At 43.6% G+C, this 22,109-nt stretch overlaps 1 protein-coding gene across 6 annotated transcripts in view; it reads left to right on the top strand.

Annotated features, from left to right (window-relative positions):
* Positions 1 to 22,109, top strand: part of SATB2 (SATB homeobox 2) — a 212,027-nt gene that overhangs the window by 13,502 nt on the left and 176,416 nt on the right. For 2 of the 6 annotated variants that reach the window (XM_010336467.3, XM_074399304.1), the window contains exons 2-3: positions 4,161 to 4,241; positions 8,601 to 8,828. In XM_010336467.3, coding sequence (XP_010334769.1) covers positions 8,660 to 8,828 — 169 coding nt within the window. In that variant the 5' untranslated portion in view covers positions 4,161 to 4,241; positions 8,601 to 8,659. Of the gene's footprint in view, positions 1 to 1,871; positions 2,142 to 4,107; positions 4,242 to 7,264; positions 7,349 to 8,600; positions 8,829 to 22,109 lie in introns of those variants that run through there. The other 4 variants (XM_010336468.3, XM_074399305.1, XM_010336469.3 and 1 more) reach the window with 4 other exon arrangements.

A 22,109-nucleotide genomic window follows, 5' to 3' on the forward strand; every position in this document is an offset into this window, starting at 1 on the left:
CCAAGCGGCTGCGGGGAGCCGGAGCTCAGCGGGCTCGCTGCGGGGCTCCCCCGACCCGGGCCCGCTGGGTACCGGCCCTTGCTACCCGGCCAGAGCGCGGGTGTTCGCGCCGTGAGTTGGGCGTAGGGCCGATCAGACCTCCAGGGCTCGTTACAGTTTTGTGGGGGTCTGAGAGCTTTGCAATTCGGTGGGCACCAGGTAAATTTACACCTTTCTAGGTCACTGTCTCCAGTTGACAGCCCCTCTGTGTGTGTGTGTGTGCGCGCGCGCGCGTGTGTGAATGGTGGCGGGGGGGGGTGTAAATAGCTGAATTTATTGAAAACAAACCCCAACTTGCCCAGTGAAGTCCTCTAAACCCGACACGGGGTTCTCAAGTCCAGATGTGGCGCAGGGACCGCGCGAGGTGATGCCCTGTTCTTCTGGGCTTGGCTGCAGGGCCGGGAGGGAACGCACAGCCGGGTGGGTAAGAACTAAGCCCATGTCGCCGCCGTCACAGCCACCTGGGCCTTTCCCGGAGGCCAAGATCTTGGACTGAAAGGGTGTCCGAGGGGATTCGTGAGACCGAGAAAACAGACGAGGCGCCAGCTCCGGAAGCCCTCTAAGATATCCCCGACTCCGTACGAGTTTGGGCCGCGGGATACACTGCCCTTCTCGTCCCTGGCTCCAGTAGGTTTCTGGGACCTTGGGTCCCGCAGCGGGCTTTCTTGTCCTCTCGGCGTGGACCCGCGTGGGCCCACGGCCGCAAAGCGTTCCGGAGGCAACTACGGTTTGGTCCCCCTTGGTTCTGGCTGCCTGAGCTTGCCCGCCCCTAGGAGGGGTGGGAGCGAATTTCAGGACGGTGGCCGGCCTGTCTGAAATTTGGGGTGGGGACGGGGTGCTATGGCTTGGGCTTTCCAGGTGTGCTTTTCAAGGGGTTGTGGCAAACTGTGGGCGTTCGCATTTTGCACGCGCCAGCGCGTTTTTGTGTTGAGTGGCCGGTGGTACCTTGGGCCGGGGCCTGCCCATCCCCCGCCGCATCCTTAACCCGTGGACTGCAGGCGACGCGGAAGAGTTGGCTCCGGGAAGCCGCGGGCAGAGCCGGCGCGGAAGGTTTCGGCCTCAGCCCACGCGGTGGCGCTGTCGGGAGAGGACGCCGGGGCTCGGGGCCCGGACCCGGGCGGTGACCCGGGCGGTGACCCGGGCTCCAGGGTGGTAGGACCTTGACGCCAAGCCAAGGCCTCCGGGCTCTTCGCAGCCACCGTGGGCTTGAGATCCTCTGCCTCTCTCCGTGTTTCCCTAAGGAAAACGCAGCGGGTCTGGAGCGCCACCCGGGGCTCCAACTCCCGCCGCTCCGAGGTGGGGGCGGAGACGCAGCGGCGGCTCCTTAGGCGCTTCCTTTTCTTCCCCCCTGGACTTGTTGCCCCGGCTTGCAGTCGATTTCTGCAAGTGAACTAGATGAACAGGGCGGTCATTCTCTCGCAGCGCGGTTGCAGAAGGACACCAGCTAGTACTAGTACGCTCTGGGCTCCGCAAAAGAATGAAGGGCGCCCCGTGGGGCGTTGCCCAGTGTGGCTAGGGTGGTGCTCGAGGCTGCAGGACCCCCCCCGCCTTCCCAGGCCCCAGGCCCGCGGCCGCGGAAGGGACACCCATATCTCCCACCAACGACTCCCCCAGCTCTGAAACCTATCTTCTCGCTTCTTGCCCCAGGTCAGGCAGTGCCCACACCCGACGCCTGTCTCCTACCCCGGGGACCCCAGGGCAGAAGGCTCCCGGTCCTTGCCCGAGGCAGCTCCTGGGCAGACCTTAGCACCTCCCTTCCCGCCCACCCAGCCCCTGCGCGGCCCGCCTTGCTAGCCCCCGACCCTCGGGCCTCTGGGGTGCTGGGCTCACCGCCTGGCGCCGACTCGTTGCCCACCGCCCTTCCCCACCAGCCGTCCCCCTGAGGCGCATCTCTCTGCTCCGGCCGCGGGGGATCGTTCGTTTGTGGCCCGGAGGAGGACATCCACCGTCCCTACCTCCGGCGGCCGACGGCTTCCTCCCCGCTCCGCCCCCGCCCAGGCCCCCTGAGCCGCCGGGGGAGCCTGGAGTCATTTATCTTTGCCTTTCGCGGGTTGTGATTTGTCCGGCTCTGATGCCAACGAGGAAAGCGTGCGGATAACGAAGTAAGTGTCCCCCGCCTTGCGCTCGGGTCAGTCCCCAGACGCCCGGAGCACTCTGGGAAAGGGCTCAAGCCCACCCGGGGCGAACGGTCCTCCAAGGCGCGTACCCCCTCCCCCGGGGCCCCTGGCTCTTGTTCTCTTGGCGCATCCGATTTCCAGTCTAAGCCCCTCGCGGTTATGCCGTCCGAGAAAGTGTTGGTCGCCAACTCCCCACGGACAGTCCGCGGCGGAAATTGGCTTCAGAGCTGGCGTGGGCTTCGTTTGAAAGAAATGATTCCCTCCCGCCCTCCTCCCGCCCCCAGCAGGGCAAGCTCCGGGGGAAGAGTCAGGCCCGCCTGGGTTCCTAGAAGCCGTCGAAAGCTTTTGACGCCGGCGGTTCCCAAAGTTTCCCCTGCTTGTTCCAGGGTGGAGGGAAAACGCGGCACAACTTTCCAGGGCTCTTTAAGAGGCAGGGTCTCTCTGCTGGGATGGCCGAACTTGAAAGCCTTGGAGCTTGGGGAAGGATGTCCGGCCCTCAGAATTTCGGGTAGCCCAGGCGAGAGCCGAAGTCCCGCGCCGGGCACCGTGCACCCTGCACCCCGGCGCCCAGGCCTAGGCTGTCCCGGAGCGGGCCTCTGGGAAGGAAGGTTGACCAGGGTCGAAATCAAGCACAACAAAAACTTAGTGTTGACAAAGAGAAATCAAGAAACGTCATTACAAGTGCAGGCCACTGAAGAAGAAGGCCTCATAGAAAAGGAGAGAAGATGGAAATAAAAACCATACACCGTTAAGACTAGCATATAAAGATCTGTCGATTTTTAAAATAACTAATCTGTGTTTTTGAAAGACAAGCAGCCTTTTACTAAATGACATAAGAAAAACTTGGGGGGTGGGTGAAGAAAAGGAGAAAAGTCTGAGCAGATTCCCGACGAAAAAGTCAGTTAGAAGGAAACTGAGGGATAAAAATGTCCCCCACATGTGAACTCTGTGTTTTGAGCACGGAAGCAGACTATTTCCTAATGCACAAAATAGGTTTTAGATAAAAGCATTTTTAAAAATCGAGCGTAATTAAAACAATTCTTTCGTGTGATTTTGTTTTAAAAATGTTTGGAAATAAACCATTTGAGGGATACAAAACGAAACCAAACAAATATTTTTGAATCACCATCAAATTTATTTACTGTTTTAAACAGTAGAAAATCTGAGCGAAAGGTAAAAATATCATTTAAAATATATCTTATTGTCGATATTAAACCTGCTGGAAATAATCGCTCAGTTGAAATAAGGTCAATAAAAAAATTGTGCAGTAAAAAGCGTATGTAATTTGAAACAGAAAAGGCCTTTATTGGGGACAAAACTCCAGAGGAAAAAACCCACACCGGACATACATCACCAAACTTCCTAGAACTCTCCTTTAAATCGAAATAAATTTGTAAAATGTGTTATGAAATACAACTCCACAAACATCCAAAATACATTTCTGGTCATAATTAATCGTATTTGACATTTTCCTCTTTCTTTAATGCAACTTTAAATAATTCAGGCTTTTCCTTAACATGATAGATTTTTTTTTTCAGTATCAGAAATAAACAAGAGGAAACTCCAATAAAGAGAAAAGCAATGAATCTAAAAGGATGAAGGATCTGAAAACAAACTAGCCACAATGTATATTTAATTGTATTAATTGTATATTTCATTTAAATAGCCCGTCTCAGAAGTTTAATAATTTAGAATCAATAGTTCCCTTCAAAACATAATAAAATATTTACACTTTATAAAATATTAAACGATTAACAATACAGTCGTGTTGTTTATAAGAGTGTAACTGAAGTCCTGCAAATCATGCTGTTGACAGAAGCCTGTGAGGTTATCGAAGTGATCCTTAGTAAAATGTAAATGAAGATCTTCAGACAGTGGTGTTTATAAAATAGCTCATTAATGACTTAGGATTGAATCGCTCCAACCATTCGCATCATCAGATATAATAATAGTGACGAATCAGACAGGAAAGATCCTGGCTAAACCATTTGCATTTTTTTCCAGAAGTACTGAACTCCTAATATCACCAATTCTTCTAAGTTCCTGGACATTGATCCGGAGGAGGATTCGCAGTTCAACATCAAGGTAAGGAAGGAAACAGCATTGTTATCGTTGTTGAGATATTAGTAAGAAATACGTCTTTCCTCATGTTGTAAACGGGCTAAGTTTGACAGTGGTAGTTGGCTTTTGCAACACCCCCTTCCCATTTCGACATATTACAGATTGAAAAAAAAGTTTGTTGCTCAAACTTACAGTTTGTTTCTTGCAGCCCCAAACCTTTTAACTACCACCACGGGTTGATTTACTGGAGCCACTTTGCTCTTACCGACTTCGAACTGGGCATTTTCTCCAACCCGTTTGACTGGGGGTGGGGTGCAGGGGAGGATGGGGCTTGGTGAAGAAAACCAGGGAAAGGCAAACGCTGCCTAAAGCTCCCAGGGTGGCTCCCCTAAGATTTACTATCCTGCTTGTTTCTTTTCTCGCTGGGATCCTACCGACTCCCGGGTCGCCTGGGGCTTCTTTGGAACTTGGTGGGCGGCGCCTGGGTGCTGGGTTCTTGGTGATCTGGGCGCCGACTCTTAGGCCGGGGGCAGGTTTCCTTTCTGGGACCCTTTCTCTTCCAGAGGTTCTGAAGCCTCTCAGCCTGTGCGTCTGCCGCCCACCAGGGAGATGCGACGAGTCGAAGGCGGCCTTGTCCTGGGCACAATCGGCGGACTCAGCTTTCCAGTCTGTGCACCCAGCCGGGATTTCCAGAATTACTCCCGAGCGCGTTTCCCGAAACCGAACTGAGTTTGGCCCTCTGGCGCCGCCGTACAGTCGACGCTTCTTAAGGGGGATCGGTGGCTCTGGCGGCGAGAAGTGGGAGCGCCCTCGGGGTTCAGGGGATTAGGAGGGAGAGTAGGCGTGTGCGGGAGGGACTGGAGGCGCAACCAGTTGAGGGGGTTTCTCTGGCCTCAGGGCCGGCGAGGATGCGTCCACATTTTCTCACCTAAGGTCCTAGCGGCTAAGGTCCGCCGACGCCCCGGGCGTCTCGAGGGGGCTGCGGCCCCTGCCCACGTGCTTTTCCTTAAGGAGGCACCGCGCCGAAGCGGAATCGCAAGGACAATAGCGCGGCCGGAGGCCAGCCTGCTTGGCTAGTAGGCGCGCCACCTTAAATGAGCACCGCAGCCGGAGTCGGGCTGCAGCCGGCCGCGGCCGCGGGAGTCGGCAAAAGTTTGTGGCTCTGTTACGCCTTCGCGGGACCTGCTGGGGACGCTCCTGTGCGGCCTCCCCCAAGGCGGGGAGGCCGGGTCCTTACGGCACAGTTCTGCTCGCTCCCGCAGCCCTGGGTTCGAGCAGCGCGGGGTCCCCAGGAGCCCTAGTCCTGTAGCTCGAGGACAGGCAGACCCACCGCCCTCGCCGCCACCGCGTCACGGGCTCCAGGCGGCCGGGTCTGCGCCGCTCGCGATGTCGCCAGAGCGGCGAGCGCTCCAGGGATGCCATCCAGGGATGCACCCCGCTCTGCGCCCACCACGCAACCCCCATTCCTGTGCCACCCACAGCCCGGCGGGCGGTGGCCGTGCTCCTGCCATTCGGGACACCCAGGCTATTGTTCCGGACTCGCGGCCGTGCCAGCTCTGAAGGAGAAGCGGCCTTCCCTGCGCGCGCCGCGGCACGGAGCGCGGCGGGCCGGGACGCTGGGCTCGGCGCTGAGCGGGAGCTAGCAGGCACCGGGAAAAGTTGCTCGGAGGGGCGGAGGCGGTGGGTGGTGGGCGGAGGCGGTGGGTGGGGGAGGCGATCGCCCTCCTATCTCCAAAGTCGAAAGTACTCCGCGCAGTTAACAGAGCTGGGAGCCGAGGCAACCGCGGTCGCCTCTTGCGCGTCGGTCTGCGCCTCCGCCGGCAGACGCGGCACCCAGCGACTGCCGTGTCGCCGCCGCCTCCGCGCCGAGACCAGTGCGCCTACGGGCTGAGCGAGGCGGCCGCGCCCTGGACCCGCCGCAAGGAGGAGGACCAGACCCTGGGCCCAGGTGCCCGGCGGCGCCCAGACGCACCCACCCGCTGGCCGCGGCCACCGCCTCGCGCCGCACTCGGTCCTCTGCCATCGGTCCTTCGCTGCCTCGTGCGCGAGGTCCTCGTCACCCGGCTCCTACCGCCGACTCTCTCCTTCCTCCTCCTCCCTCCTCCTTGCCTCCCACCCGCCCCTTGCTTGTCCCTCTGCCTCCTCCGAAGCCCCGCCGCCGTAGGGTCGCCTTGCTCACAGCGATTGATTGATTGATGTTTAATTTCCTGCCAGGCGGGGCCCCCCTCCCCCCGCAACCTCCCCAACCCTCCTCCCCGCCCCCCACTCCCCTCTTTTCTTGCGGTGGACCAGTCTGGCTTGGGTTTAGATCCATCCCCCCTACCCCCATCCCGAAATAACCCAGAGACTTCCCCTACCCCCACCCCAAATTATTATTTTGAAGGCGCTAGATCTGGGGACGGAAAGGGGGAGGGGGAGAAATCGGAAACCGAGGACAACCCAAAAGGACTCACTTTGCCTGATGACTCAACGCAACTAATAATCATCTCCCTCTCAGTGTGTCTTTCTCTGCGGCTTGTCAGTGAGTCCGGCTCTGGCTGCTGGCAGAGGCGGCCGAGAGGGGAGAGGCTGGAGGTGACAGCTTGGGCGGCCGCCGCGTTTCCTCCCGCGCGCGGTCCCGGGTCCCTGCGCCTTCTCCGCTCTTGGTGTCACCGGTCCCGCCGCTCTGGCCGCGCCTCCTTGCGAGCTAGCGGCTCTGCGAACCGGCAGCCCCGGCCCGCCGCCGCCGCCGCTGCCTTTGGGTTCTCAGCCCCTTCTCTCCAGAACGGGTCTCCTTCCCAAAGGTGTGAAAAGGCTCTTTCAGCCTCCTTCTCTTACCCCACCCTCCACCGTCCCCTCCCCCGCTCGCTCGGGTGTCCCTTTGGAGGAGTCCTTTCCCTCTCCTCCTCCTCCCCCTCCTCCCTCCCCCCATCATCATCATAACAACCATCTCCGCACCAGAAGAAGACACCCTGACCCAGGACCTTAAACGTTAGGACCTGGGGAAGAGGGAAGGGGAAGGAGTAAAGAGAAAGGAAGAAGACTAGGAGAACACTGCAAAACCAAGCACCAGAAACTTTCCACCCTGGATTCTCTACTTTTGCTCCATGGACAGAGCCCCAGCCAGCCAAGTTTCAGACAGACCGTGAGCAGTAAGTACGCAGGGCGAGGGCTCCGGCGCCGCGCTCGGGAATTCGGGGAAGCCCGGGGTCTGCGAAGTTCCCTCCCCGCCGTTCTCGGCCTCTCGGACCGCGAAATCAGGGAATGCAAGCGGAACCCTCGCTCGCTCGCAGCCCTCCTGCTCCGGGTCTTCATCCCGCTTCCTTCCTTTCATCTCCCCTCTGCCACCCCCACCTTGTCTCATTGACCATTGGCGCCGACGTTGCTCGCGCGGCGAGAGCGCCCAAGAGGATTCCCAGCGCGCAGTGCGGTGCCGGCCGGGGTCCTGCTTCTTGCGGGTGTTAGTGACAGCGCGAGCGCCGTTTCATCAGGTGTTTTCCCTCCTTCCCCGCCCTCCCCATCCCCCAATCCAGGGGTGTCGAGACCTGCGGCTTCCATGAGGAGCGCACTGCCAACCTAGTGACCCAGAGGAAAACTTTCTGGAGCGATGTTAAAATTGGGGCGGATGAAGACTGCTCCTGCACTAAGAATTCAAATGCTTTTTGCTTTTGTGTTTTATGCTGAAGATCTTTTTAAAAAGCATTCAGGATCAGATGAAGATAAGAACGCTCCAGAATAATTGTAGCGCCCGCCTTTGTGATGGAGGTTATTTTGATAAATACCTCTAAGTGTTTTCAGATGCTTATTAATGTGGAATTAGGATTGATTTTATGCAAAGTGTGTGTTTAATCTCAGGACTTGCTCCGTGTAGGTAAAAAGCGGGCATTTAAGGGGTTCTTTGCCCGGCCTTTGGCTCCTGCCTGGCCATTCACAGCGCATTTACCGGGTGGTTAATTTGGTTATGGACTTGCTCACAACCCCCCGCCCCCTACTCCCTTCCCAAGTGGGTGGAACGTCTTTTTCTGAAGTTCCTTTCTTCCACCACCGTGACCCTGGGATGGGCTTAGGCTGTTGCACCCAGGAACGGTTTATGCCAACCCCGTCTCAATGAATGGACCACTTTTAGGCGCCCCTGGGTGCCAACCCGGGCCTCGACCCCGAGGGCTGACTTCTGGGGAGCTGCGACTGGGCAGAAGTCGTCGAACCGAGGCGCTGGGCTTCCTGGGGGCCGCCCAGTGTAAGGTTGGGACCGGCTTCCCGGCTCGGGCCCCTCGGGCAGCGTGGGAGGAAGTTTGTGTGGCTGTGGTGCAGCGCTCTGCCACTGGCCTGAACGTCTATCACGTGTGTGAGCGGTTTTCCCTCTTTTTTCTCCCTCCCCCTTTCCTCCCCCCACCCCCTCCCTAGGTCCCTGTGCGTTTTATTGCGACCTGCCGGTGGGAACTTTGTCTCCGAGTCGGAGCAGCATGGAGCGGCGGAGCGAGAGCCCGTGTCTGCGGGACAGCCCCGACCGGCGGAGCGGCAGCCCGGACGTCAAGGGGCCTCCCCCGGTGAAGGTGGCCCGGCTGGAGCAGAACGGCAGCCCCATGGGAGCCCGCGGGAGGCCCAACGGCGCCGTGGCCAAGGCCGTGGGAGGTAACAGCCCGGAGCAGGGAGGCGCGCAGCCCGAGGCCCAGTGATAATGGCCCGGGTGTCAGGGTTCAGGTTGATTAGGCGCTGTCTCGGTGTAGGATTACAGGAAGTGAATTCCAGGTTGCCAAATAATGCCCCCGTCGCCTCATCTGCAACTGGTAGCTTCATCTCGAGTTAAAACAAGAAAGTGGTTTTACCCAGAGGGTGGCATTTTTTGGGCATTTTGCCACTGTGTGCTGAGGTGTTGGCAGGTTTATGTCACAGCCAGCTAACTGTTTCTAGATTTTCCTAGAGAGCTTTTTAGTGATTTAACTCTTTTGCCTTGCCTCAGAGTGTCTGTTGTAGGGATGAAGTTTAGATGCGTTCGCTTTTAGGGAATAAAATAGTCGTTAATACTCAGGCGAGTACAGGAACAAGGACAGTTGATGTTACTTTGTAGTTAGGACAGTGCTTCAAAGACAGATGAGTGACAACTGGGAATATTTCCGGCCAGGTGAAATGTGGGAAGAATCACCATGAATCCATCAGGCCCTTACAAGCTTAAATGCTGCTGCTGTCTATAGTTTAGTTGTATGCATTTGTAACTTTGTTATAAATTATAGGACAACAGGTAAAAATAGCAAAGTAGCCTTGTTAACTATATGCTGTTTTACCTCCCAAGAATTTATTAGTAATTTTACTTGAAGAAAATCTTTTGTAGTTTTTACTATTTAAGCAACTACTTTCTTTTAAAGTAGTCAGGAAAAGCAATCATATAAAATAAAGATATGGAAGAAATATAAACATTGAAATATTTTGAAGTTTATATGCCATTTGCTTAGTTGTCTTTTACGTGTAAAATACATAATTCTACATGGCATGCAGGTTTTCTGTGTGTTTGGGATAAATTACTAGTTTAATTTTTTATGCTTCTGACTTTTTTTCTCTAAAATTTCAAAAGCAGCCCATTTAATTTAGTTCTTTATATTAACCTGTCTTAAATGATATAAAACCTTGGCAAACCTTAATGATAAGTTCCCATCCTCTTGTTATAAGTGTCTGTTGTGTGTATTTCAAAGTAGATACCTACTTACCTCTAAAAATGTTCACTACCCTTTAAAGAGTTAAACACATATGTTTTATAAAACCATTTATTTTTTCTTTTTACTTATTTTGCTATTTCTATTTCTTCATGGTAAGCATAGTTTGTCTCAGTCCTTCATATTAATCATCTCACTTGAGAAGTATTCATCCTTTCAATGTTGTAAATTAAAAAAAAAATTCGATGATAGATTCTGACTTGTTTATCTCCCCTTTTTGGGACTTGAAAATATACTTTATTGAAGCAAAAGAAAACTTGACAGTTCTGTGACCCACATTTTAAAAGTGAGGCTTATTAATTTGTTGTCCTAATACTGGAATAAATAATGTCAGACTTTTTGTATAACCATTTAGTATGTGCCTATGAGAAAGAAGAATACATAGAGAGTATGATTGTACCAATTATGAGATATGCTAAGTGCTGAAAATGTTTGTTTGAAAAAGTTTTGGAAATCCTTGGAGGCAGTGTGTTTCAGAGTGGCCTTTGTGGACAGAAAAGGCTTGGACTTAAAATTTTGGTATCTTTCTGACAATATAAAAAAATTCACTAAATTGAAAGGAGTCTCTAAACATTTTAGAATGTAATTGTTAAGAATTGTGCTTCCCTAAACAATTTTTTTCCCTTCTTCTATATCATATTGAACTATGAAGGAAAGTGCCTCATTCTGTTGACCAGGGATACCTTTGGTTTTTGGTTGCCTTTCAAATTTTCTGAGACTGTAGTTCACATTTGAGCCCTTATATATTTGCTATAAACTAAAATTATTATTTTGGTGAAGAATAATAGATTTGTTTCAACCAGCTGCATTGGACACTTTCTCTTAATTAACTGTGTTCAGTAATAGCAGAGGTCTTATTAGCTGCTTCCCAAATTGAAGATAAAGATGACATTATTTTGTCTTAATACATATCATTTATAATACTTGATAGTGAAGTGGTTGAAATAGTGTATGTTTAGTGGAATTTAATTTTTTTTTTTAAAGAAAGCTTTTACTCTGTATAGTATAATATATTGTAAAGAGATTAATTTAGATGACTTTGGAGTATAATAACTTAGAAGATAAGATTTTGATAGTACAGAGCTTTCTAATTGAATGGTAACAATTACTTTATGAGTTTAAGTTTATATAATTTCCAAGTGTACATTAAGATGTTAGTAATTTATTTGTAACTTTTAACTATGTGCATAGTTTGGAGCAAAGCCAACCCTTTTAAAAATTGCACATTCTAAATTTTAAAAAATGTTTAAAATTAATTTCTACTTAAAAGTTTTTTGTAATTAAAGGTTTTTTGAACATAGAGTAAATATAAAGTAGATTATATTTCTACCATTCTATGTTCTTTTGTTTAAGTGTTCTTTATAAAGCAATATAGTAAGCATAGATAACTACGCAAGTATTTATAGCTCTGTATTATTTATTTGTTACCATTTTCAGATACATTGCAGTCTTGTCAATGGTGTGAAGACAGATACAATAAAATTTGTCTTGAAGTGTAGCTAAAAATTTGGGAGTACATATTTGTTAACCTTTAGTGTTCCTCTTTCTTAAATGCTGTTCTTTTAAAAATAAGAGACATCAAGTTAATTGGTTGTCCAATCAAATAGCAATTTATCTTACTGCTTTTGATAAGCAGTGAGGTAAATATATTTTAAATATATTTATGAATGCATTGGTTGCAATAGTAAATTCTACTGCTGTTACTCAACTTATTTAAGAAGAGGGAATTTGCTGTGGTTTTGGTGAGAACTAAGTATTCATAAAAAGGGGGACATTATTTTAGTGTCTGAATTTAAATAGTAGAAGTGATAGATACACTGTCACAGTCTTTAAGGTTGTGTTTTATTTAACAGGGAACTTAAAAGTGTGTTGTTTACAATGAGGTTAGTTTTAGAAGACTGTATTAGAAACTAGATCAGTTTTGCTTTGTCTTTGCAACACTTTCTAGGATGTTTTTGCTCTTATCTGAGTGGTGTGTTTTAAAGCATGTATGTAATAAAATATAAGGGTTCAGATGTATATGCCAGTCAGCTTTCATAGAAGGTCCTTAGGAAAAAAAGGCTAATATCTCTTTAAAAAACATATGAAGGCTGGGAGAGAGTTTAGAGCTAGCAAGAGCACCATGGTGTTGACAGCTTTATATCCCTGCTGGGTAACATTCACTTACTAGAATTGGCGTCCCCTCTCAGCTAGTAATTCACTCCATAAGGATTTTGAAAAAGGATGATTAATGGTGGGGATATTTATATTTGTGAAATTGTTGATTAAAACTTACAGATCTATTTGAAGTTTTAGGAAAAGATTATTAAGGATGATGAAAATAAGAGTCAGATGATCCTTTTTACCACCATTAGCATAAGCACCTAAAATGTTCTGCTGTGTGGAATGCTTCAGCCACGCAACTTAACAGCATAAAATGAAAGTGATGCCAATCAAGTTTCCAGAGGAAGCAAGGTATTCTGCTTTTCTCCTGGACTGCTGAAAGGTGCTGGCCAGTTGTGCTTTAATGGCAATAAATTATTGTGCTTCATTCATTGTTAACACAAGCGTTTTCGTTTTTTAATGTTTGGCTTAAAGAAGAACTTTCAGACAGCTTTATTTAAACTGAATGAACAGTGCTTGAATATACCAGATGGTGTATTTGCTGATAGGAGGCATTAAACATCAGAAATCTTTTTGATATTTTTCATTTTCCTATGAATTTTTATGATTTTTTTGGTGTTAAATGTTCTAGATTTTAGGGAAAAATATTTAAACATTGGAAATACCTTTTAGAGAGATTTGCTTTTTTAAAAAAAAATTTTCTTATTTTTGAAAAATAATTTTATGTTTTCTAAATAACAATTTAATTTTATTGGCATACTCTCGGTCGAAGTTATCTTATAACTAGACTACCCAAAGTAGACCTATTTGTGCTACCAGGCAGCCCTTTCAAGAACATGACTGTCTTGTTGCAAGGGGAAAAAAATCATTATGCAGTACACACTGATGTATTCAAATAGGGAAGCAAATGTGATCAAGATTGTTAGTCAGGGCCTCATTTCAAGCTGAACATTGTCTACAACAACAGTTAGTTTAATTGTCTACATGTGGAACATTTCCTTTCAGATGAAAAGAAATGCAGTTCGGGTCAGGTGTACTCACCACATCAGCAACAGTAGGGAGACATTTAACTTTTTAAAAGGAGTGCAGATATGAAAGTAAAGATGGGTATATATTGAGATGTATAAAATACTTAGAAAATTAAAAATATATTGTAAACATGGGTAAAATGGAGAAAACTCCATTTCCAAGGATGAATATCATAATACTTGTAGGAAGGACTCGTTACTTCAAAAGAGAAAAGATTGTATTTCTCCCTCCTACCCACTTTTTTTTTTTCTTTTCTTTTCTCTCTCTCTTTCTTTCTCTCTCTCTTTTTTCGGTTTTAAGATCTTTTGAACAGAATGAACTTAGGCTTTGGGGTCATCCAGCAATCTAACATGTCCTCTGTAGTTTTGCTGAGGTAGAAAAATAACTCTTCTCTAAAGTGTTTTTGGTTCTTGGCCTGTTATTAAAATAAAGATATACTTGGTTAAAAAAATATATGCAATGGAACATACACATTAAATAGAACATAGGGTATCCGCCCCTCAAAGTCCTAAGCATAATTTGATGTTTCAAGTAATTTTGGAAGCCTTATGTTCCATCAGCAGAAACCCACTGACCATTGTATATTCAAGATCATCTGTAGTGCAGTGTGTGTGTGTGTGTGTGTGTGTGTGTGTGTGTGTACGTATGACATAGATGTCTCTTAAGGCATCTGATTTTTAACCCGTGCAGAAAATAACCAATATCATCCTTTCCCAGAGGGTCATAACCAGCAAAGTCTGTACATATGAGATATCCTGTGTGAATTCTTCTTTTCTTTCTTGGAATTTTTAAACCAATCTATCTCTGCAGAGAGGGAAAAATACACTAATCATCATTTATTAGATAGCTAAGAATATGAATTTGAGTCATTTTAATATATGGAAATCAGTTTTATTCCAGGCAAGACTACAGTAATTATTTGGTACATCTGGCAAAGTAGTAAGCAGTGAAGTTTGGTGGTTGTAGTTTAAAATCCTATTTTTTTATTTTAAAAAAATATTTTTTATAGAGTTAGCATATATTTATGTGTATACTTAAAAAGACATGTTAAATTTACAGGGCTAGATGAATTCCAAATTGTATTATTTTCTTGGGTTATACTTTTAAAACTTTTTAGGTTTCTGTTGGAATAAAATTTCTGACCATTAAGAAAAGTTTCATATAACTAAGAATTTCACATTAGGTGTTTAAAATATGTAGTTTGTTTTATTTCAGAAAGCCAGACTTCATCCTACATAGCATGTAAATTAATAAATAATCCTTTATGCTCTTTTATTTAATAAGCAGTCTTTTAAAAACCTATATAACTAATAGATGATAACATAGTAATTTTTACTATCTTCTTTACATGAACACTGAGATACAATGGCATTTTGGAACATATTTAAAGATGGAGCATTTGACAAAAGTTGTATGTGTAACAGTTTGTCAGTGAAAAGTGACAAGTGGGAAATGACAAATGAAATGTTGGCATCATCACTCTTTATTTTGATAAAAATGTCTCAATTTGCAGTGATATAATACTGTTTCATATTATTTCATGAGTTGTGTGAGAATGCATAAGGGGAATTTAGATTTTGTGAACGGAAAATTAGCAGCCCAAACTCTTTTCAGAAGCTTTGGCAGCAAGTTCCCCATCTCCCCCACTCCCCAAGAATAAGAACAGCAGTGAAATGTTGGATCTAACCCATACATTTTAACTCATTATATTTTGGAAAAAAAAAAAAGAGAGAAATAACCTAAAATGGTTTCAAGTAGGAGACCTTTAAGCTTAGCTCAAAAAAATGGAGAAAAGAGTTTGCCTTTTAGTTTCTATTCTTTTCTTTGTAGCAATTTTTAAATGAATGATTTGCCTCTACTGACTTTGATTGTATGGGTCTTTTTTCACTTCCAATCAGCATTGTTCTCCAGCATTAATTTAGGGTGCCAGTAAGGAGAGCTGTGAATTCCTGTTATTTTAAAATGCAATAGAGGTTTTGAAAATGTCTGTGTTAAAAATGGATTTTTATATACAAAAGATTCATCATCCTACTACTTAAATGTAATGTGATAGATATTTTAAAGTCAAAGTAGATGCCCTGAGTGGAACTGAGGTATGACTAAAACAAAAACCAGTTGAGGACTTACAGAGTTAGAAAAGCACAGTTGTAGCCACTATAGTGTGCTATTTTCCATTGCTCTCTTAATTGTTAACAATTAACCAAAGAAGAATTTTTCTTCTTCTACGTAGAAACGAACACCATAAACATGACATGCTACAGTGTTTTTGTAAAAATGTTTCATGATGGAGTTTTCAAAATTATGGAACTCTATCTGTATATATATTTTTCAATTAAGATAATTATTTTGCTGTTTGGTAGCAAGTGATTTAGGAATTGTGGTAAAATCAGTATAATTAAGGGGCACTGAAAGGCTGCAACAGAAATCACATTCTACAACTTGAGTATCTTTTGCTACCCAATTAAAAAGTTTTAGTTGTTTGAGATTTTTTAAAAACTAGATAAAAAGACATGATATGGAATAAACCTGTTTTAGATATATAATTATGACAATAGGATTTATCGCGTTTTCCCGCTTTTGATTATGTCCTTAAACTAGTAGATGTTATAGTTATTCGTTTGACAGATGCCTAAAATGCAGATAAAAGCATTAATAGAAAGTTCAAGAATTTGAACCTTGCAATAAGGTTATCAGCAAACTATGTCAGTCTTATAGTAAGCATATTCTTTATGGGTAGTTATGACACATTGCACAGGAAAACCTCCTGGGTTAATAGATTTCAGTTTTAGTTGCTCCTGGTACTATTACTCGTTAATAGTGTGTGGGCAAATTCAGTTCTGCAATAACCTAGTAGCCGTACCATTGGAATGGAGTTCTATCTTAGCATAGTTGGTTATTAAGCTGTAACGTAACAACAAAGTTCAAAAAATTAAGGGGAAGCACTGCAAGCCACTATTTATCAAAAGGGATCCATTTCAGACCAGGGTAGCTGTTTGGTGCCCACTGATAGTTGCACAGTTACTGAAATATACACAGCAGTTCAGTGTCTTTCTTTTGTTTATTTGACCGAAGACTTACACAGATATATATGTATGTAATATATAAAATAAGAGACTCTAGTTAGAGCAAATGTTTTCAAAAGTACTAAGATCTAACAGAGGTGATTTGCAGGCGTTTGTCGTAGAAACAGCTTGAATTTCATCACGTTAACCACATGTATCTTTTTCTTTCTTTAAAAAATACTTTTTACTTGTTTTTGCATTTGGCTGGAAAGCAAGTGTATCAGTTCTTTCGTAACTGATTATGAGTGATATTTTTTTAACACAAGAAAATATTTTCTTTGCAAAGAGAGCAAATTTGATTGAATGTCATGCCCAAGACTCCTGGGAAAGGACCAAAGGCATAAAGTAAAAATACTGTATTTTTAGATTTCCCAATTATGTCCTATATTAAAATTGAGTATTTTTTTATTGCATTTGTTTCAATTATTATTACATATAAAGAAAGGCAAAATTGTTATATTTAATAGCTTACTGGGAAGATACATTCATATCAAAATGCTTGAAATAGCAATAGCATTTTTAAAATATTATTTTTTGGGGGTAAACAGAACAAGAACCTTCTTTTGTCATAATCCAAAGATGCTAACAGAGCAGCATGATAAATGTCTCTTTAAGTGTTGTAGTAAAAGAAAATGACTTGTCTTCTGAGGCAGTGGAGAGTTTATGTTGTTTTGGACCCATTTCCCAAGCAGTGATCGAAAACAGATTACAATAACAATTATACAGTCAGAAGATGCAATATTCATTTCTGCTTTAATTGAGTGAAAGAATAATAAAAACATCATTAAGAAAAATGAGGTGGACCTGTCACACAATGTACAAATTTTTAGTCTCGAAGAAGATGCAGAAAAACTGAACTGCTTTTCCCTTACTTTGTTGTGTTTATTAGCTAAAATCTGTTTTGGGTAGAGACCATTTGGCTCCCATTTTTCCCTGGGAAGTTAGAGAGGAACCCATGAAAAGTGGTTTGCCCAGGAGACATTACAAATGATCATTGACTTTGTCTTCATATACAGTTTAACCAAGAAAATCCCATTTTCTTAAATTCTACCTGAGGTGGAACTACTCTCTATGCCCCACTTCTTTTTTTTTTCTTTTTTTTTTTTTTTTGTCTCTGTAAATGGAAGTCAGAAGTAATGAATGTTCCTCTCCTTACAAAGCCCAGACAAGTAAGGGTTAGGTGTGGTTCCTGGGCCTGCTGTTCTTCCTCTTCCCAAAGTCCAAACCAGGCTGAAAGGGAGACAGAGAGTTGAGGCTGAGTAATGAGCACCCTTATTTCTTCACACACATGGGGGCAACCAGAGTTGCCCTGTGGGCACATCACCTGATACGTACTCACCTGACTGTCACCCGAAATGCAGAGGCTCCTGCTTTGACCTACAGTCCTCTGAATCATGAAATCGATTTTCTTAACATTGCTGAGACTCCAGCTCTCATTCCACAGAGCTATGCTTTCAGCAACTCCCAGTGAACCGCCAGGCAGCAGCCAAGATCAGGGGCTCGTTTTCCCTCATTCTGGGCTGTATTTGTTACTTTATTCACAGAAACTGTGAGCTCCTGAAGAAACCTAGGTGGTGACGGTGGAGTTCACCCAGGAACCCTGCTCATTGTGGGGATACTAAAACTGCAAATAATACTGGCCATCAGAGGAGTCAGAGCCCCAGGTTTTACTCAGTTAACAGACTTACAGGGAAATATTTCTTTGCTCTGTCGCTGGGTTTTCTTGGGTTTCATGTATAAAAACATACCTGAGGTGACAAAATGAAAGAAACGATAGACAGTACATCCTCCTGGTGGAGGTTTTATAATTTCAGAACTCTCCCCAGCATTTATCATCCCCTTTAGAGTGGAGTGTATATCAAATGCCCTAAAAAAGCTTTTTAAAAAAAGTTATTTAATCCAGAGAGTCTAGTTAATAGCACCTTCATTAAAATGCTTTTGTCAGCAAAGTGTTTTCAGTTTTAAAATTTACATAACCTAAAGTGTTGATGAAGGCCATGAGCTTTAAGGGTCTATTAGGGGTTCCGTTTCTTCTGGACTTTATAATTTAAACCTAAACATTAATACTGGGTGGAACTTGGCATAATGTGTTTTTTGCCTTGGAGGGAATTTTTGTTGTACAATTTTAAAAAAAAGTGTTTTGATTTTTTTTTTATACGATCACCTTCTCCTTGTCCCCCTTCTCCAAGTAAACAGCAATTAAATAGTCAAGGTTTTAAAAGGGCTTCTTTAGTTTAAAGAAAGGAGTGGTTATTTTGGGTGAATTTAACAGTTTTCCATTAGTTCACATTGCAAACTAGTGCTTTGGTATTAACAAGAAAGTTTTGTGAGGCTGATAATGCAGTGAAAATATTTTTCTTTTCTTTTTTTCTTCCCTGTACATGCAAGAAATCCATGTGGTAAAAATTTTTAATAAATCATTTTGCATGACAGTTGAAACTTATAAATCAGTTGCTATTCTTCTTTATTAGAAGCTGAGAGACAAACACGTTTTAAATTTTTTTGTCACCTGGAATTGTAACATTGACTAGAAATGAATTGGAATCTTAAGTTATAATGTGATTGAATTTTTCAGTATTGTTTATTTTGAAAGACAAACTGCAATTCTTAATATGATCTTTTTGATGTATTAATACTATGCTAAAGTTGAGTTATTATAGGAATCTAATTACATGTTAAGTGGAAAATTAGAAAGCAACAAAGAAACCTTAAAATGATAAATTTTCTTCATCTGAGAACCAGAAGGTATTCAGAATGTGAGTGAAGGTGCCTGTCAGGAGAGAAGCATTCCTAGAGGCTCCATTCAGACAAGATGCTGTCCTTTGGATTTGGGAAATGTGATATTAGAACACCCCAAACCCTTTAGTATTGAGGGAGTATAAGAAGAGCAAATTGTTTGCTGAATAGGAAGTTATTATACCTTTAATACCCAGGTAAAACCGTTTTACAAGGATAAATAAGGTGATCCTGACTTTTTCCTTCTCAAATGAATCTCTAGGTAATATTCAACAGAACTAACTCTATTTACAGCCTCATTCATATGGCAAATTTGAGCCTTAAGCACATTTTTACAGCTAACTTATAACCGCCCCCCCCAAAAAACTGGTGCTTACCATTGAAAAGTCTGCCAACACTGTTACAAATGGTCATTAATTCCCAAGAAACTTTGAGGAGAAAAAGAACTGTAGGAAAATGCTGTGATTTTAGTAAGAACCATTTTGTTTCATGTGTATTTTTTGCCGCCATGGCAGAACTGGGGGCTGACCTGCATGTTCAGGATTGATACTGAACACTCTCCTATGGAAATGTATAGAGTTCCAATTAGCACAGGGTCAGAGCATAAATGTACCTCTTTTCACACTGTTCCAAGTGGTTAGTGGGAAACAAACTGAAAAGTAATTCCTTTGGCCCCCCAATAAAAAGATTTATAGCAAAATAATTCTCAGCTTCATAATGGGACTGTTGTAGGTTTGTGTTTGATATTTGTAGGACTGAAATGCAGTCCATGTACCCAAACTAAGCATTTATTGTAAACAAATTAACTGCCAAGAGCTTATATTCTGTCAAACATAATTATATTGAAGATTGATGTATAGCTTGAAAGTGAGTTTGAGGGAGACGATTCTTTTTAACCAAGGCGGGCTTCTGAGATGCAGCTCTCTTCTTCCTTCACTAGAATGACTCAGTAAAGCCATCTTTCTCGCCGCCAGCCTCTCATATACAGAATAAACACAGGCTTGTTCTTTGAAAACATAGCTGTTTGTCGATCCTATTTGTGTTAACAAAATAAAGAAATGAACTTATATTCATGGAAACTGTCATGTTTAGTTTCTTTTATCATCTCCATCTAGAGCTGGCAGTGATGGTGCCAAGATAAAATAGTAGCTCTTATCTCTTGGGCGATACTAGAGTTCACCCATAAACTTAAACGTATACTATTTAGTTAATCCCAAATGAAATTCTTTTCTCCTTCAATATGGAGTTTGAAAGAGAGTTTGACTTGTGTTTCTGTTATTTTGTACTGGGCCTGTCAGTATAGAACTGTTTTGAAACTGGCCTTCTAGGGGAGGGACAACACCAATACCTTTATTTTGTGGTTCAGAAATTATTAATATTTTACGCTTAAATAATTTATGAACCAGATATTCTGGGGAGAATGAAATTTTTTTGAGATTAAGGTGTTCATACCTGGAATTACTCCCAATCTAAAATGCTGCAGTAGTCTTCCAGGGTTTTTGCTTTGAGGCAGGTAGAATCTTACATTTTATTTAGGGTAAAGATTTCTCACTTTTTTGTCCTGGAGAGAAATCACTTTAGGTTTTGATAACGCTTCTCAAAGGCAGTAAAAAGTGGAATAACTCTTTCTTTGGCTGGGTGATAGCCTTTAGATAAACATATTCAGATGTACATAAGGTTTCCAAGAGATTTGTGTGCAGAGACTTCAATAGTCTCTTTAAAAAATATTAATTTTAATTTTTATTTGGAAATTATATAAATTATAAAGAAGATATATTAGAACCATAAAGTGAAAAAAATATATACTAGTTTTCTCTGTTCTGTTTTTCTGATTAATTTCTATAAATTGCACAGGTACTACATATATACTTAAAATATTTTGTCTGGGAAGTATTCCATCAGACCCTGGTTTCCCCGCTCTGTAGGCTGGGTTTTATTAACTTGATCTGAGTCACAATAATAATATCCTACTTATTGCAAACCAGAGATCTCAGTCAGATCCCCTAAGGGGACTAGAGAATACACACTATGGTTTTGACTTTCTTGCTCTTTCTCCCTCCTGTTTTTTTTCTCTTTCTCTTTTCAGTGTTAGCCTTTTCACCAGCTTAGTTGCTATTGCATCTTGATGGATGCATTTGTTGAATATAAGAATGAGAGTGGCTTTTACTGGCTGGGAAATGATGGTGGTATTTGCCTGTCTGCTTAAGCTCGGCTTTGTGAAATCTGCATTCATTGCACAGTGTTACTTTCTACACGTCTATTAAATATCCATAAATGTTTTCTTGTTTGAACTCCAAATATAGACAGTAGGATTTTCTTTTTGAGAGGGAGAAAGCCTTTTATTTTTTGCTATGAAAACTTTACTTTTCAGTTTTTTATTTGATAAAAATCTCTCCATTCTAGTATGATTTCCTTTGAGGCTCTGCACCAGTGTTTGATCTCAATTTTTAATAATTCTTGTGAGTTAAATTCCCCAAAGAAAACATGCTTGTGCTATGAAATATTCCCACTAGAAATCTGGGTAGTCTTGTCTTATTGAGAGCTGAGCACTTGATTCCTTTATTAATTCCTTGCAAGAGGACCTCAGTACAGTTAACCTTTCCTTAACACTACACTGGAGAAATTAATCAAGGTATTTTTTTAAATTATTTGAATTAGAAAAAATAACATTTAGGGAGGCTCAAAACCTGAAGTAAATGTTAGTGTAAGGACAATTTTCATTGACTCCTTTTTTGACACATGGGACTCTGAGTTGTAAATAGCTTTTCCAGAGAGGATGATGAGTGAGGTGGGAAGGTGAATCGATCTCCGCTTAAATACTATTTTCGACAGAGCGAGACTCTGTCTAAAAAAAAAAAATCCTCTCTGAAACCTCCAGAATGAAATTTTACTTAACAAAGGACAGAAACCCTGGTGTTCATAAATTATGGTATAGTCATTTTTAATATGCGGTTTGAGTCTGAGGACTTATATACATATATGCATTTTTAAACTATTGTAAAAAGAACCTGAAGAATTTACACTTGAACTAAGGATACTTCAATAATATGCCATACACTTGAACTTTTCTGTTGTATTCTATTCAAACTTGCATATCCTCCTTTTTTCCTTTGTATTTTTAAAAATTATTTATTTTAGAGGTGTGTCTGGCTCTGTAACTCTGGCTGGAGTGCAGTGGTGAGTGCTCGCTGTGCAGTGGTGAGTGCTCGCTGTGCAGTGGTGAGTGCTCGCTGTGCAGTGGTGAGTGCTCGCTGTGCAGTGGTGAGTGCTCGCTG

The sequence above is a fragment of the Saimiri boliviensis genome, chromosome 5 (genome assembly GCF_048565385.1).
Source record: "Saimiri boliviensis isolate mSaiBol1 chromosome 5, mSaiBol1.pri, whole genome shotgun sequence".
NCBI classification, from domain to species: domain Eukaryota; kingdom Metazoa; phylum Chordata; class Mammalia; order Primates; family Cebidae; genus Saimiri; species Saimiri boliviensis.